Below are 17,606 nucleotides of genomic sequence, written 5' to 3'. Positions count from 1 at the left end.
TCTTCTAGTTGGGACACTGAAATCATCAAAGGATGGTGGTGGGATCAGTGAGTTCAAACTAAGAACCCAGTGAAGAGGGGGTCAGTGTGAAAGATAAATGAGTTTAGTAGGTGAAGGGTTTTTGGAGAGACTGAGCACACCACCAAACCATCCCACCCACCATCCCAAGATTTCTTGCTAGAAATGGCCGCTTTACATAATTTCTGAGTCATCTTATATTAGCCCTCAGTATTTGGGCTATTTGCTTGAAATAGGATTTTTGGGGACTGGATTTTTTTTCTTAATCCACTGAGTAAACTACCACTTTTATAGGGAAATCAGCCCATTTACATCCTACTCACTGAATTTATATATTTCTATGATGTTTGGTCTTTTATAGTTGTATTCTTCCTTCTTTTTATTAGTGTATTATTATAAAGGACCCTAATCTGCATTCTTTTTATAAATGTATTTTTATCGAACTATATTATTCATACATGAACATATATAAGCAATGTGTATAGTAAAGGTTGTGAACTTACAAAAATAAACATGCAAACATCATACAGGGGTCCCATATATCATCCCACCAACAACACCTTGAATTGGTGTGAAACATTTGTTAAAAAATACTCAAGAGCATCATCAGAATGCTGCCATTAGCTATAGTCCCTATCTTACATTTGATGTATTTTTCCCCCAACCCAACTTATTTTTTTAAAATATATTTTTATTACAGAGGTTTAGAAATTACAAAACAATCATGTGAAGAATTCCCATGCAACACTACTTCACCAACACATCACACCATAGTTGAATATCTGTTACAGATTATGAGATGATATGAGACTAATACCATCATCCATGGTCCATAAGGTATATTTGGCACACTTTTTCCATTCCTCCCCCTTGCCCCAATATCAGCATAATATCTCTTTGGTAGTGATGCAAGAATATTAATAGCATTGCTGTTAAGTACAGTCCATAGGTCATACCAGTTGTATTTTTCCCATGCTTCTCCATATTCTCACCACCCTGCAATAGTGATGTATATCTGCTCTAGCTCACAGAAGGACACTTTTGCAACTGTACCATCAACCACAATTATCCACCTCTGGGTTCACTGTGTTATTCAGTCCCTTGATTATTCTCTAGCTTTCTTTCAACTGACTTTTACGTCTCCAGACTACCCTTTTCAGCCACAATACCATTTGTAAACCAGCTGCTCTTAATTGTAATGTGTTGCCATCAACTCTATCCATTTCCACACTTTTACAGTCAAGTTAATTAAAACTTCTACAGACATTAAGCATCATTCTTCTCAACCTTCCTCTTATCTCCTAATAGCCATTCTCTAGGTTTTAACTCCATGTGTTAATTCTTTGCATTTAGTTCATACTAATGAGACCAGACAATATTTATCCTTTTGCATCTGGCTTATTTCACTTAGCATAATGTCTTCAAGATTCATCATGTTATCACATGTGTCCCAATTTCATTTTTTCTTACTGCAGCAGAGTATTTCATCATATGTATATACCTTGTTTTGTTTATCCATTCTTTGTTTGATGGACACTTGGGTTATTTCCATCTTTGGGCAATTATGATACTGCTGCTATGAATATCAGTGTGAAGCTGTTTGTGTCATAGTCTTTAGTTCTTCTGCATATATATCTAGTAGAGGAATTGCTGGATCATATGGCAATTCTATACTTAGCTTCCTGAGGAATCGCTAAACTGTCTTCCACAGAGGCTGCACTATTTTACAGTCCCACCAAAAGTGAAGGCATGTTCCTATTTCTCTACATCCTTTCCAGCACTCATTGTTGTCTGTTTTTTTAAATAATGACCATTCTATGCAGTGTAAGATGATAGCTCATTGTTGTTTTGATTTGCATTTTCCAAATAGCTAGTGTTATGGAACATTTTTTTTTCATGTTCTTTTGGGCCATTTGAATTTCTTCTTTGGAGAAACGTCTGTTTAAATATTTTTAAGTTGGATTGCTTGCCCTTTTATGATCGAGTTGTATGATCTTTTCATGTAGAATGGAAATCAAACCCTTATTGGTTATGTGGTTTCCAAATAATTCTCCCATTCAGTGGGCTGCCTTTTCACCTTCTTGGTGAAGTCCTTTGAATCACAGAAGTGTTTAAGTTTGAGGAGGTCCCATTTATCCATGTTTTCTTTTGTTGCTTGTGCTTTTGGTATAAAGTTTAAGAATCCACCACCTACTACCAAGTCTTGAAGATGTTTCCCTACATTTTCTTCTAGGATCTTTATGGTTCTTGCTTTTGTATTTTGGCTTTTGACCCATTTTGTGTTAATTTGTGTATAATGTGTGAGATAGGGGTCTTCTTTCTTTCTTTTGGCTATGAATATCCAGTACCAAGCACCATTTGTTGAATAGACTGCTCTGCCCCAGCTGGGTGAGTTTTACTGGCTTGACAAATATCACTTGGTCATAGATATGAGGGTCTGTTTCTGAACCATCAATTTGGTTCCATTGGTTTGTGTGTCTCTCTTTATGCCCTGCTGTTTTAGTCACTGTAGCTGAGTACTATGATTTCAAATCCGGGAGTGGGAGCCCTCCAACTTCACTTTACCTTTTTATGATGTTTCTGGCTATTTGGGCCCTCTTGCCCTTCTAGAAAAATTCAATTGTGTTTTCCATTTGCTTAAAAATGCTGGTGGAATTTTTATTGGGATTGCATCTCTATATAAATTTGGGTAGAATTAACATCTTTTTTTAAAAAAGATTTATTTATCTATTTATTTCTCTCCCCCCACCCCAGTTGTCTGTTCTCTGTTTCTATTTGCTGCGTCGTCTTTGTCTGCTTCTGTTGTTGTCAGAGGCACGGGAATCTGTGTTTCTTTTTGTTGCATCATCTTGTTGTGTCAGCTCTCCGTGTGTACAGTGCCATTCCTGGGCAGGCTGCACTTCCTTTCACGCTGGATAGCTCTCCTTACGGGGGCACACTCCTTGCGTGTGGGGCTCCCCTACACGGGGGACACTCCTGCATGGCAGGGCACTCCTTATGCGCATCAGCACTGCCCATGGGCCAGCTCCACACAGGTCAAAGAGGCCCCGGGGTTTGAATCGCAGACCTCCCATGTGGTAGACGGATGCCCTAACCACTGGGCCAAGTCTGCCACCTAGAATTAACATCTTAATGGTATTTCGTCTTCCAATCCATGAACATGGAATGTTCTTCCAATTATATAGGTCTTCTTAAAATTTCTTTTAGCAATGCATTGTAGTTTACTGAATACAAGTGCTCTACATCTTTGTTTAAGGTTATTTCTAAATATTTGATCCTTTTAGTTGCTATTGTCAAGGTTTTTTTTCCAGACTTCCTCCTCATATCGTGCATTATAATCATATCGAAACATCACCTAATTTTTGTGTATTGATCTTGTATCCTGACACTCTACTGAAATAGTTTATTAGCTCTTGCAGTTTGGTTATAGATTTTTCAGGACTTTCTAGATATAGGATCATATTATCTGTGAATAGTGAAAGTTTTACTTCTTCCTTTCCAATTTGGATGCCTTTATTTCTTTTTCTAGCCTGATTGCTCTAGCTAAAACCTTAACATTATATAGGACAATAGTTGTGACAGTGGGCTTCCTTGTCTTTTCCCTTATCTCAATGAGAAAGCTTTCAATCTTTCACCATTGAATACAATGCTAGCTGTGGGTTTTTTCTATATGGCCTTTATCTTGTTAGAGAAAGTTTCTTTCAGTTCTTTTCTTTTGTAGAAGTTTTTAAATATATATATTTTTTGGTAGTATTTTTATCAAGAAATAATGCTATATTTTGTCAAATGCCTTCTTTGCATCAATTGATAAGTTCATGTGATTTTTCATCTTTAATTTATTAATGTGGTGAGTTATGCTGGTTGATTTTCTTGTGTTGAACCACCCTTGCATGTGTGGTACAAAAGCCACTTGATCATGATGAATAATTCTTTTAATGTGTTGATCAGTTAGCAAGTATTTTATTGAGGTTTTTGCTTCCATATTCACAAGGAAAACAGGACTGTAATTTTCTTTTTTCATAATATCTTTATCTGGCTTTGGTATTTGGGTGCTATTGGCTTCAGAGAATGAGTTTGGTGGCATGCCTTCTTGTTCAATTTTTTTTTTTGGGAGAGCTTGAGTATGATTGTTATTAAATCTTCCTTGAATGCTTGGTAGAACCCACCTGTGAAACCATCTGGTCCTGGGTCTTTCATTTTTGGGGACTGTTTGATGACTGTTTCAATCTCTTTACTTGTGATTGGTTTGTTGAGGTCTTCTATTTTTTCTAGGCTCAGTGTAGGTTGTTTGTACATCCATAGGAATTTTTCCATTTTGTATACATTGTCTAGAGTTTTGGCATAATGTTGTTCAGAGTTATCTCTTAAGACTTCTCTCATTTCTGTAGGGTCATTAATAATGTTCCTGTTTTCATTTTTTATTTCATTTATTTTCACCTTCTCTCTTTTTTCTTAGTCTATTTCAGGATCTGTCAATTTTGGTAATCTTAAAGACACAATGTTTGCTTTTGCTAATTCTATTGGGGTTTTTTTGTTTGTTTGTTTTTTTGGTTTTGTTCTCAATTTCATTTATTCCTTCTCTGATCTTTGGTATTTCATTCTTTCTACTTGCTTTGGGATTAGCTTGTCATTCTTTTTCTAGTTCCTCCAGTTGCGTGGTTAGGCCACTGATTTTAGCTCTTCTTTTTTTAATGTAAGCATTGAGGGCTATAAATTTCTCTCTAAGCACTGCCTATGCTGCATCCCATAGTTTCTGATATGTTGTGCTCTCATTGTCATTCATCTCCAGATATTTATTGATTTCTCTTGAAATTTCTTCTTTGAGCCACCGATTATTTGAGTGTGTTGTTTAATCTCCATGTATATGTGAATTTTCCCTTTTTCTGCCACTTGTTGACTTCTAACTTCATTCCATTATGATCAGAGAAAGTAATTTGTATAATTTCAGTCTTTTTGAATTTACTGAGATCTGCTTTGTGACTCAACATATGGTCTATCCTGGAGAAAGATCCATGAGCACCTGAAAAGAATGTATACCTACATGTTTTGGGGCACAAAGTTCTGTATGAGTCTATTAGGTTTATTCCATTTATATTATTCAAACTCTGTTTCTTTATTGCTCCTCTGCCTGAATCTTCTATCCAATACTGACAGTGGTGTATTGAAATCTCCAGCCATTATTGTCAAGATGTCTATTTCTCCCTTCAGTTTTGCCAGTGTTTGCCTCATGTATCTTGGAGCATCCTGGTTAGGTGCCTTTACATTTATGATTGTTATTTCTTCCTGGTGAAGCATCCCTTTTATTAATATGTAATATCCTTCCTTGTGTCTAATAACAGTTTTGCATTTATTTTATTTTATTTTTTAAAAAGATTTATTTATTTATTTATTTATTTATTTCCCTTCCTCCCCCACCAGTTGTCTGTTCTCGGTGTCTATTTGCTGCGTCTTCTTCTTTGTCCACTTCTGTTGTTGTCAGCGGCACAGGAAACAGTTTTACATTTAAATTCTATTTCATCTGATATAAATATAGCTGCCCCAGCTTTTTTTTTTTTTTTCCTCCAACTCTTCACATTCAGTCTGTTAGTGTCCTTGTGTCTAAGATGGGTCTCTTGAAGACAGCAGATAGATGTCTCATATTTTCTCATGTATTTCACCAGTCTGTGTCTTTTGATTGGGGAGTTTAATCCATTAATAGTCAATGCTATTACTGTAAAAGCAGTTCTTATTTCATCCATTTTGACATTTGGGTTTTATTTATCATTTTCTTTTTACCACTCTTTTGACACTTTTAGTTACTGTTCCTGATACAATCACCATTTCTAGACTTTCTTCCAAACTTCTCTCTCCTGTCTTTTCTTTTCAGGTTGCAATACTCCCTTCAGTATTTCCTGCAAAGCTGGTCTTTTTGTTATACACTCTCTCAGTTTCTGTTCATCTGTGAATATTCTAAACTCGCCCTCTTTTTTGAAATATAATCTTGCAGGATCTAAAATTCTTGGCTGACCTTTTTTTTTCCTTGAAGTATTTAAATAAAATATATCATACCCCTGTCTTCTTGCCTCCATGGTTTCTGATGAGAAATCAGCACTTATTCTTTTTGGGTATCCATTATATATTATGCATTGCTTTTCTCTCACTGCACTCGGAAGTCTCTCTTTGCCTTTGTTATTTGATATTCTGATTAGTATGTGTCTAGATTGGTCTATTTAGATTTATTCAGATGGGATTATGATGTGCTTCTTGGGCATGGATATCTATGTCCTTCAATATGGTTGGGAAATATTCTACCATAATTTCTTCAAATATTCCTTCTGCCACTTTTCCTTTCTCTTCTCCTTCTGGGACACCCAGGACATGTATGTTCACACATCTCTTGCTGTCATTTATCTCCCTGAGACCCTGTTCAAATTTTTTCATTCTTTTCTCCATGTATTCTTTTGTATGTTCACTTTCAGAGGCCATGTCTTCCAGCTCAGTGATCCTTTCTTCTGCCTCCTCAAATAGCCTGTTATATGACTCCAGTGTTTTTTAAAATTTCATTTATTGCAACTTTTATTCCCATAAGATCTGCTATTTTTCTATGCATGGTTTCGAATTCTTCTTTGTGCTCACCCAGTGTCTTCTTTTTTTTTTTTTTAATATTTCTCTCCCCTTCCCCATCCCCCCCCCCCCCCCCCGGGTTGTCTGCTCTCTGTGTCCATTCACTGTGTGTACTTCTATGACCGCTTATATCCTTACCAGCGGCACTGGGAATCCGTGTTTCTTTTTGTTGCATCATCATCTTGTGTCAGCTCTCCTTGTGTGCGGCACCATTCCAGGCAGGCTGCACTTTCTTTCACACTGAGCAGCTCTCCTTATGGGACGCACTCCTTGCACGTGGGGCTCCCCTATGCGGGGGGCACCCCTGCGTGGCATGGCACTCCTTGTGTGCATCAGCACTGCGCATGGGCCAGCTCCACATGGGTCAAGGAGGTCCAGGGTTTGAACTGCGGACCTCCCATGTGGTAGGCAGACACCCTGTCCATTGGGCCACGTCCGCTTCCCCCAGTGTCTTCTTAATATCCTTAATCTCTTTAGTCATCTCACTGAATTTATTAAAGAGATTTATTTGAACACCTATGGTTAGTTGTCTCAACTCCTTTGTGTCATCTGCCGGCTTATCTTGTTGCTTTAACTGGGCCATATCTTCCTGTTTCTTGGTATGGACTGTAACATTTAGTTGGTGTCTGTGCATCTGGCTTATTAGGTGTATTTATTCTGGATGGAGTGTCTTCCTTTAGTTTAGGGTTTTCTTGTCTTTCCTTCCTTGCTGGTTGTACTGTAGGAGCCAAGGATGCAATTGGTGCTGTAAGCTATGGAGGCTGATGCTGCCCATGTTGCCCCAGGAATTGTTGAAGATTCTCCCACCTTTCTCTTCTGCCATAGGTAGGGGAAGAGTTGCAGCGGGGTGTAATAGTCCAAGTTGTCCATGAAAAGACTGTCTGAAATTGCCCAGAGAGACTGATGAAGCTTCACACCCTTATCTCCTCTACCTGGGGCAGGGATGGAGGTACAGTTGTGGGTACAAATCTATGCCATGTGGGTCCAAAATGACCACAGTTGCCCAGGAAAACTGACGTAGCACCAGTACCCCCTGCCTGCCTGCCTGCCTGGTGTGGGGATGGGCCCTCTCGAGTGCCTAACAATCTAATCTGTGTGGTCGAATATGCCTGCAGTTGTCCTGAGAGGCTGAGGGAGTACTGTACCTTCTGCCTTTTAGGCGGTAGTAACAGACCCACTAACACCCAACAGTTCAGTTCATGTAGGCTGAAAGTACCCACTATTGCCTGGAGAGGCTGAGGAAACACCAGCCCCCTGGAACACCAGCTATCCTTTTTGGTGGTGGGAGTGGATTCTTGGACACCCAATAGTTCAGTCCCTTTAGGCCAAGAGTACCTGCCAATTCCCAGAGAGGCTGGTAAAATACCAGTCATCTCCTATCCTATTAGGGCATGGGGTTAGAGCCACAGGCATCCAACAGTCCTGTCTGTGCAGGCCAAAAGTGCCTTCTGTTGCCTAGAGAGGTTGAGGAAACACAGGTCCCTTCCTATATACTGGGTGTTGGGGGTGGATCTTCAAGCCTCCTACAGTCCAGTTCATGCAGGCTGAAAGTGACTGCCAATGCCTGGAAGGCTGTGGAAATACCATCTCTCTCCTTCCCTATTGGGGGTTGAGAGTGGATCCACAATTACGTACCAGAACAGGCTGTGTGGGCCAAAAGCACCTACAGAGAGGTTGGGCAAAAACAGTCCCTCTCTTGTTCTGTTTGGGCAAGGTGGAGCCATGGTATCCAATGGTCAAGTTTTGTGCGGACCAAAAGCACCTGGAGTTGACCTGAGAGGGTGAGGGAACACTAGCCCCCTTCTATCCTATGGGGGGCAGAGGTGGAGATGCAACTGAAGGCATTCAGCAAACCAGTTTGTGTGGGCTGAAAATGCCTGCAGTTGCCTGGAGAGGCAGAAGAAAGCCAGCTCCTCTCTTCTCCTTTTGGGGTGCAGGAATGCAGCCCCAGGTTTCTGACTATTAAGTCTGTGCTGGTTGAAATCACCTGCAGTTGTCTAGAGAGCCTAGTGCAGGTCCCACCATCTTCCTCTCTGCTGGAGGTGGTGCTGGAGCCTAGGCTAGGGCTAGCACAGGCTTGGTGGAAAGAAGCCAGTCCCTAACTTCCCTGTGATTTTCAGTCAGCTAGGCTTCCCCTCATGCCAGGGATAGAGTTAAAATGGTATTGGCCTCTTTCCAACTTGGACAGGTTCAAACTTCAGCTGTTCTTAGGATTATACTTCAGCCAGTTGAATTTACTAATCCATAGCTGAAGTTGGTGCCACTCCATTTCTTCCTCCCCTGTTCTTGGGAAATTGGGTTTCCAACTCCAGCCAGAGAATAACTCCTGAGGCTGCTTGTGCTGCAGACACTGGCCTCTGTGGCATGGAGTGCTCTACTCAGAAATCTTCTATGCAGCTGGGCAGTCTCCTCCTTCCATACTTCCAAGGATGTTGCTGGATGCTCTTCTGGTCTCCTGAGGCCCACAAACAGTGCTTTAGATAGCTTGGGTGATTACTAACTGCCCCATAGGATGAGTTGACTCTTGGAGCCACTTACTCTTCACTGTCTTGGCTTCCTCTAATCTCCATTCTTTTTTATCAAATCATGCAGTATCTATTCGACTTGATTGTTTCCCTTTATTGATGTATTTTTAAATTATAAATATATATGCACCTGTTAGCTTTGTAAAAATGTTTGAAGGTAGAAAGGAATTTAAAATGAATTGTTGGTATTTTCTTTTAGTATTACCCATGTAAAAATGTTCTCTGGAGTTAACTGCATTGATTCAAATTTTCACCGCCTTTTTCGTAGTTTGATGATCTTGATGACAATCAGTACCCAATAAATAAATCACCCAATAAATATTATCTATTGCCATTATTATTACTACAGTTTAAATATTGCCCTGGTGGACAAGGTTTCTCCTCTGGAGATTTGTTGTCTGCCCCACTTACCCTTAAGGATCCACAAGCTTTGTAGTCCTGGAGCCACCTGGACCCTTTGCAGTCTCAACAACTCAATCTCAGTAGTTATTTTCCTGTTTATCTTGGCATCCTTATCTCTTGTAGACTTGTATTTGTAGGTTAAAGTCTCCAAATAAAATACTGTATATGAAAATGTCTGCATGTGTTTTTGCTTTTCCTATAGACATGTTGGTGTCAATTCACTTGGTGCATAAAAGATCATTTACTTGAAAATCTTAATTCATTTTACATGATAGTTACAGTATTTTTGTCCCATTAAACATTTTTTTTGAGATATTGTCACCCTTACTCATTTGATTTGGTTTACTGTAGACTCCTTTAAGTAGTTTTTGTTATTTTTCTCTATGATGAAAGACCTAAGTCTTCATATGTTTGGTACATATCTTTCTTTCTTAAGATAAAGACTTATGACAGATTGAATTATTTTATTGGTCTTCTCAAAGAAATAACATTTGGATTTGTTTATTCTTTCTGCTCTTTTTTTTTTCTGTTTCCTTAATTTTTTTTCTGTTGTTAATTATTATTCTTGCATTGAAACATTATAGTATTGAAGGCTATAAATAAAACATTTTCTATGCCCCTTAGGTTTTTTAAGATTTTATTTTTAAAATTTATTTCTCTTCTCTTCCCTACCCCGCCATCCCTGAGTTGTCTGCTCCCTGTGTCCATTCGCTGTGTGTTCTTCTGTGTCCGCTTGTATTCTTGTCAGCAGCACAGGAATCTGTGTCTCTTTTTGTTGCATCATCTGCTGTGTCAGTTCTCCGTGTGTGCCGCCCCACTCCTGGGCAAGCTGAACTTTTTTTCACATGGCAGCTCCTTACAGGGTGCACTCCTTGCGTATGGGGCCCCCTTATGTGTGGAATACTCCTGTATGGCACAGCACTCCTTGAGTGCATCAGCACAGTGCGTGGGCCAGCTTTACCACATGGGTCAGGAGGCCCTGGGTTTGAACCTTGGACCTCCCATGTGGTAGGCAGATGCTCTATCCGTTGAGCCAAATCCGCTTGCCTTCCCTTAGGTTTTGGCATACTTTTCTCTCTTTCATTGTTCTTAAAGAGAATTTAAATTTCATTTTTTAAATTTCCATTTTCATTTAATGGGTACCTAAGAGGGTGTTTCTTAATTTACATATAGTTGAGACTTTTGGCCTTTCCATTCTTTTTTCCTAATTATTTTGGATTATTATTAGAAAATCTTTTGAGTGTGAACTCACTGCTTTTGATAATATCTTAATTGGCCTTTTTTGTGGTCTAGTACAAAATTGTCCATGGAAATATATGCAAGCCACACATGTAATTTAAAATTTTCTAGTAGACATGTTTAAAAAAGGTAAAAAATGTTTAATAATTTTTCCAAATACATAAAATATTATCCAGACATCATATATTCAATATAAAAGTAGATATTCTACATTGTCTTTTCTTCATACTAAGTCTTCAAAATCTAGTACATATTTTACACTTACAGCATATCTCAATGTGGACTAATTCAATTGTTCAGTAGTAATATGTAGTTAGTGTCTAGAACATTGGGCACCATATGAACAACATTTGTAAATGTTCAGTGGATATATCTAAGATCTGCAATAGCACTAACCTAGGATTTATTAAAAATGAGTGCACTTGGGGAGCTAGTGTGGCTCAGTGGTTGAGTGCTGGCTTCCCATGTTCAAGGTCCTGCATTCAATCTCTGGTCCCAGTACCTCAAAAAAAAAAAAAAAAAAAAGAAAGAACGCTCTGTTAAATCTCAACTGTTATATGACTAGCCAGAGCTATTAAAGATACATGACCTGCTAGACCCTTACTGAAGCCAACTGAAGACCCTTTCCTGACCAATGAAGCTTGTGACTTATTTTAACCAACTCTATAGATGCAAATGTCCTTTATGCGTGATAATCTTCAACCCTTAATTAGCATAATCACCTACCACTTTAAAAACCCTCACACATACTCTCAACCCTGCCTGGCAAGTCAATAAACTCATATTTTAAAAGCTCTGGTAGTCTGATTTATTGTGATACTTCTAGCACAGTTAGTGCACAAAAAGCATCTGCCTAGGGAACTTAGAATCTCTTAATTTCAAGCAGTTTTAAAGGATTCCATGTGCCCCTGTAGGACAGCAGTGGCTGCATCTTTTTATGTGCCCACTGTGTATTTTTTGTGTGCCATTCCATGCAGCTTAGACTTTAAGCACACCGAAAAGGTATCCAAACCCAATCTCACATTTTTCTAGTTTGTTAACAAGGCATTTGGAGCACCTAACCTTTCTGCTAAAGAACAAGAACATGCTGCATTTGTTGTGTGTCCAGTTCCGTTGCTTGTTTTTATGTCTTAAACAAGTCTTTCCTTGGCGATGACCATGGTGGATGGGACACTTTGTCACTTAGTAGTGGATTATGCCAAGGCAGTCATACCCAAAAAGGTTTTCATTGGGGACATAAATTTTGCCAAAAGAACATTACTTTCTCAGATGTGTGTATGTTCCACTCTCAATTTTGCTGGTGAAACATATCTTAAAACACCTGGCTTTCAAATGCCAACTTAATTTGATGTGGGATACATCCCATGCATGGCAGTGGATTATCTCGTAGCCTTATGTGTTTTAGTCACACTTCCAGATTGACCCATAGTTGCAGAACTAAGTTGGGTATAGGCTAGCAATCTGATTTGCCTTAAGTTTTTGAGTCATCACCACCATTGATTTCTTACTGCTTTTAAGTCAGAACTGACTAGTCTTGAAAATGCCACTAACCAGCCATGAGGGATTCACTTAAGAATTTTGCCCCATTTTCCTCAACTCAAACAGTATTCTGGGCTAGAGCCTTGGAAGTTGCAATCAGTGGCATCAGGTGGTATAGGTCTGTGATTGTGGGTATGCGAGACCGGTAACAAATATATGAGTGCTGTCCAAGAGCCAAATCCGAAGTGAAGGGTATGCAATGATGATAGAGGGAGGTGGTTTAGAAGGTGAAACTCGGGGAAATCTGAGAGGCACTGGACGAGTCATTTTGTTGGATTATTTAACAGGGCGCCAGTACCCAAGTTTCTGACCTGAGCGGCTATTTATGAGTGCTGAGTCTGTTCAGCTGATTTTCATCTCAGCCTATATCTTAGTTTCATCCCTACTATTTCCTTTTTCAAGTTTCATACTCAAATATGTCTTTTCTAAAAATTTCTTGTTTCCTATAATATACTTCCTATTTGTAACCCCAAATCTTCAGGATGTTTATTTTCTTTTGTACTGCAGAAGTCTTCACAGGCCTTCAATGTTAATTTTTTTCTTAATGTTAGAATGTCTTTAGTCTCCATTTTCTCCTCTTTGGTATAGACTCCCAATCTCAGATTTTTCTTGAATGCACCAAATCCATGCATTTATTGCATATATTCATTTCCATGTGTTAGGCAAATGACAAAGACCCACTGTGGCAGGCTATTCCCCCCCCATCCCCCCCACCCCCACAGCCAATACCTACATCCTACTTCCTGGTATCTATAAATGCTATCTTACAGCAAAGAAGTCTTTGCAGATGTGGCTAAGGATTGAGAAACGGGGTGATTATCTTGGATTATCTGGGTGGGCCTCACTATAATCACAATTGTCCTCGTAAGAGGCAGAGATTTAACCAGAGAAGGCGGCAATGTAAAGACTAAACTAAGATGCTACATTAGTCCAGGAAGGGGGCAAGAGCCAAGGAACACAGCGCTAGAAGCTGGAAAATATAAGGGAGGCAGTGTAGCCCTGCAAATACTTTGGCTTCAACCTAATGAAATTAATTTCAAACTTGTGACTTCCAGAATTTTAAGACAATGTGTGTTGTTTTAAGTCACCAAGTTTGTGGTAATGTTACAGCAGACATAAGAAATTAATATACCCATTTTGCCAGATTTATCTTTAAAAACTCATGCTTAACATTAAACTGTCAATTTTTACTACGTTACCAATATTTGTGTGCAACTAAAAGTCGCCTTTATCTTAACCTAGAAGTATTATCACTAAGATATTCTTATTTTCACTACCAAGTACCAAAAAGTTGAACTAAAGCCATTCATCTTGGCAATATTAACTTCACAGCACATGAACTACCTGGCTTACATTTCAAACAAAATGAAAGGCAAGGTTTAGGCTGCTGTGAACATTTTGTCCTAGGAAATAATCACCAGCTGCCTCCGGATTAAGTTTAATAAACAGCAAAATGCCTACAGATATTTACAACAGTTTTAAAGATGAATAGGTCCTATTCATGTGGTCCCAACAATAACAAGAAACAGGGGCTTGCAAGAACTGTTTATAAATTCTTGAGTACACTTGTTCTGAAAGTAGAGCTCACTCCCAATCTTCAAAAAAATGTCCTGTTATTCCTCAAAATGTACCATAAACCAAATGGGAACTGGAACTACTTGGTGTCAAGGTGCAGCAATTGCTCTTGGCCATTTATTATCAGTGACTTTAATTCTCCATCTTCTTCCACTTCCACTCTTTCTTGACCATTCTCAACGACTCTCTTGGTGGTGATTTTTTTGCCATTTACTATTTCGGTGGAAGTCGACATGGATTTGAAGTTGCCCGTCCCACCGCTACCACTGGACATGGAGAAGGAAGAAAGGCCCCCATTTCCCGGGGAACCAAAGGAAGTAAATCCCGTATCAAAAGAAGAAAAACCACCCCCAAAAGCTGGAAATTCAGCGAAGGTAGAGAAAAGAGGTACGGATCCTCTACTGCTTCCTCGGGAACTTCTCCGATCCGCAAAAATGTTCTCGAGCGGGTCTCCAAAGAAGTCAAATGAAAATGCGTCCGTGCCACCGAAAAACTCCCGGAAGACCTCGGCCGGGTCACGGAAGGTGAAGACGTATTCGAAAGGGTCCTCGAAGGGCCCGCTACAGCCGCCAACATTCACTCCTGATTCACCGTATCGGTCGTAGACGTCCCGTTTCTTGGCGTCTGACAACACCTCATATGCCTCGGCCACTTGCTTGAATTTCTTCTCCGCTTCCTCCTTGTTCTCGGGATTTTTGTCGGGGTGCCACTTGAGCGCCAGCTTCCGGTACGCCTTTTTGATGGCCTCAGCAGAGGCCTGCCGGGCCACGCCCAGCACCTCGTAGTAGTCCACCATGATAGGCCTCCGGGCCAGCGCCTGGGCGCGGCAGCCCAGCGGGACCTCCTCCCGGTTCTTGCGGGACTGAGGCCACGGTCATGAAACCTAGCACAGCTGGCAGCCCCGGGTCTCGTGCCACACTGGGATGTGCGGCTAGGCCACCTTGGGAACGGCGCCCCCTGTGACGCAGCCCCATGTCATTGGCCGAGGCCATCTTCAGCCCCGCATCCCAGAATGCAGTGCTCCCAGGGCTGCTTCACGGCGCTCTGTGACGTCATTCGTTAGCGTAGGCGTGTTGGCCCCGCCCGCTTCAAGGAGCCATGGTCTTTCAAGGAGCCCAAGAACAGTTGTGGTTCCCAAATAGCCGTGGCTCTGGCTAAGTTGGAAAATGCTTTTTTAAAAAGTAGGTTTTAAGTCATGCTTTCCCCAGCAGCTTGGGGCAGGAGGAGGGTGACCGATTGTTTAAGCTGACTGAAGGAAAGGACAGTCATATCATTTGCCTGGGACAGCAGTTCTCACACGTTTCGGCGCGGGACCCGTTTGCTTTTGCTAATGTGGGTTATAGCTATCAGTACTTATCATATTAGAAAAATCATTAGTCAATTTAATAGCAATAAGACCATTACATGCTATCATAGATCATATTTTTTTCTTTTAGCAAAACCCTCTTTAGTATCTGGTTTAATAGAAGAGTTGGATTCTTATACCTGCTTCTGCATTCAATCCATTGCTGTAGTGTATGCCATGTGGCCTCAGGAAAACTGTATACTTACGAATGAGAGTGAAAAGTTCAAATAACTATTATGGAAATGTTTAGACTTCGCAAAAATTCCCCTGAAAAGTTCTTGGGAACCCCAGGGTGCCATGGGCCATACCCCGGGTCAAGCATATCAGATCATTAGAATGTACAGGCTATATTTATAGTGCTGGGACTAAACTTGGATATAGTGATTATTTCCACTGAAACTGCTACATCATTACCATGATTTTCTTTTGGCATTTCTTGGCATCTGACAAGATGGCCAGTATCTCAGCCACTTCCTCCTAATTCTGTCCTTGACACTTTATCCTTTGCTTTGATAAACTGAGACAATACCAATAAATGTTCCAAGAGGAATATGATTAACCAATGAGTTTTCTAACGTTCGTTTTAGAGGAGGAATGAGCTTAGGTGAGCTGGGGTCATTCCCCTAGAGTCCGGAAGACAGGGCTGAGGAGTCTGAACTTCATTCTAGGCCATAGGAAACTACTGACTGAGGCATCAGGGGTGGTGGTGGAATGGGGCAGGGCAGGGGGGCCACTGATGCTGTGAATTAGAAGATGGGGGTAGGTGCTGAGGTTCTGAAATAGAACCGTGGCAGCTGGGTCTGACAGGCATCTAATTTAGCACTTGCTTGGACATGAGGCCGAGAGCAAAGGAGATGGGAAGTCACACGCATGGAGAACTGATTACTGAGGGCCTGTAAGGTAAGGCAGTGGGACTGACACTTGGGTGATAAAGTGGTTCCAAAGCTGAAACCCTGCCCATAAGCTCTGCCTTACAGTCTAGGAGCAGAGAAAGTTATGCAAAGTGCTGACTAGGATACAAGATGGAATAAAATGAGGACTTGGTAAAAGTGGAAGCAAAATGCCATGGAGATTCAAGGAAGACAGCTTTGAATCCCCGCAGAGGGTCCCACAGATTAGCCAGAGGGTGAACTATGTGTCTCCTGCTGCCTTAGTTGAGTAACAAGCAGCTCCAACCTGATCCAAGGGGCTGGGGAAGTCCGGAGGGGAGGGCTATGAACTACTGGCATTGGTATGAAAAGAAAGCACTTCCCTAACTGGGTACTAGGAATGATCTCAACAACAACCTACTCTTCAGTAGCCCCAAAAGCAAAACTATGCAGTTGCCCTTCTCAGCGTTTCCTCAGCCACCTGTGCTTCCCCGGCCAGAGCACATTCCCCCTGCCTGTTTTTGAGTTTATCTCTGCTGACGAGACAGCTCCTTATAGGAGCCGTTTCTAACTTGGGTTTCTAGCTCCAGCTCCTAGCATAGTACCTGGCACACATTGAAAATTTGGCGAAAGAGGAAATTCACAGTGAATTTTAAGTGTCAGGTCTAATTAGGTCCCAGGGCAGAAGCAGGGCAGAAGCGCTATTGATTACTTAGCTCTTGGTCGTTCTTGTTGTGAGTGAATGTGGTAAACGACTTCCCTCTTCACAGGCAGAGTCCTGGGCCCAAACCTTCCAGGAGCACAGCAGCCTCCAAAAGTTCTGAGGCTCTGTGTGATGCAGGAAGGTCATAAAGTCATCCTAGTGGTGATGGGGTATGTTTACAGTCCCTTTATCCTGTGTAATCTACAGATGAACTCTTGTGACGTTGCCTTTCGAAGACTTGCCCGAGAATTTCAGAATTGCAGATAAGGGCATAACAAAGAGCAAAGGCATTGCAACATCTTTTTCGCTCACCCCAGAATCTACATCCTAGAGAATGGAGAGTGCTTGGGGGCAGGGAGGAGTTTCAGGGTGTGTGTGTGTGTGTGTGTGTGCATATGCATCCTCATATACAAGCACATACAAGGCCTGGAGGTAGGTTGCTCCAGGGAGAAGGCATTCCAAGTACCTACTCTAAGTACCAGCATGAAAAGACCCTGCTCACATGTCCCGGAGGACCACAAAGCTTTAAAGGTAGCAGTTTGTCTCGGGTCCTCCTAGCACGTCCCCAAATCTAAGTGTCCAGTCATGTCCATGGGTCAGAATGTTGGGAGCCGAGCTTTCATTCTGCAAAATCTACAGAACAGAAATGGATTCTAAAAGCAAAGAGAAATGCACAGACGTGCCTGCTGAGTAATAAGCGTATCCTACTTGGTTTCATGGTCCTGCCTTCTGCATTGTCTCCATTTGTTTTCGCTGAGTAATGACTATGGAGATTCCAACTTTACTTC

The 17,606-nt window shown here is 41.0% G+C and overlaps 2 protein-coding genes across 4 annotated transcripts in view; one reads left to right on the top strand and one right to left on the bottom strand.

Annotated features, from left to right (window-relative positions):
- LOC101436400 (UDP-glucuronosyltransferase 1A10) overlaps nucleotides 1–17,606 on the top strand; it is a 107,416-nt gene that overhangs the window by 66,729 nt on the left and 23,081 nt on the right. The gene's annotated exons all lie outside the window — the stretch shown is intronic.
- On the bottom strand, nucleotides 13,753–14,820 carry LOC105747386 (dnaJ homolog subfamily B member 3). Its single transcript, XM_012530197.4, has one exon. It carries the CDS (start codon nucleotides 14,695–14,697, stop codon nucleotides 13,981–13,983), a length of 717 nt encoding a protein of 238 aa, XP_012385651.3. The 5' UTR covers nucleotides 14,698–14,820; the 3' UTR covers nucleotides 13,753–13,980.

The sequence above is a fragment of the Dasypus novemcinctus genome, chromosome 7 (assembly GCF_030445035.2).
Source record: "Dasypus novemcinctus isolate mDasNov1 chromosome 7, mDasNov1.1.hap2, whole genome shotgun sequence".
Lineage (NCBI taxonomy): Eukaryota > Metazoa > Chordata > Mammalia > Cingulata > Dasypodidae > Dasypus > Dasypus novemcinctus.
This window is presented reverse-complemented; position numbering and strand designations above follow the sequence as displayed.

What these genes read in the sequence shown, in the direction of transcription:
- LOC105747386 (XM_012530197.4), bottom strand. Translation starts at nt 14,697, where the DNA reads ATGGTGGACTACTACGAGGTGCTGGGCGTGGCCCGGCAGGCCTCTGCT.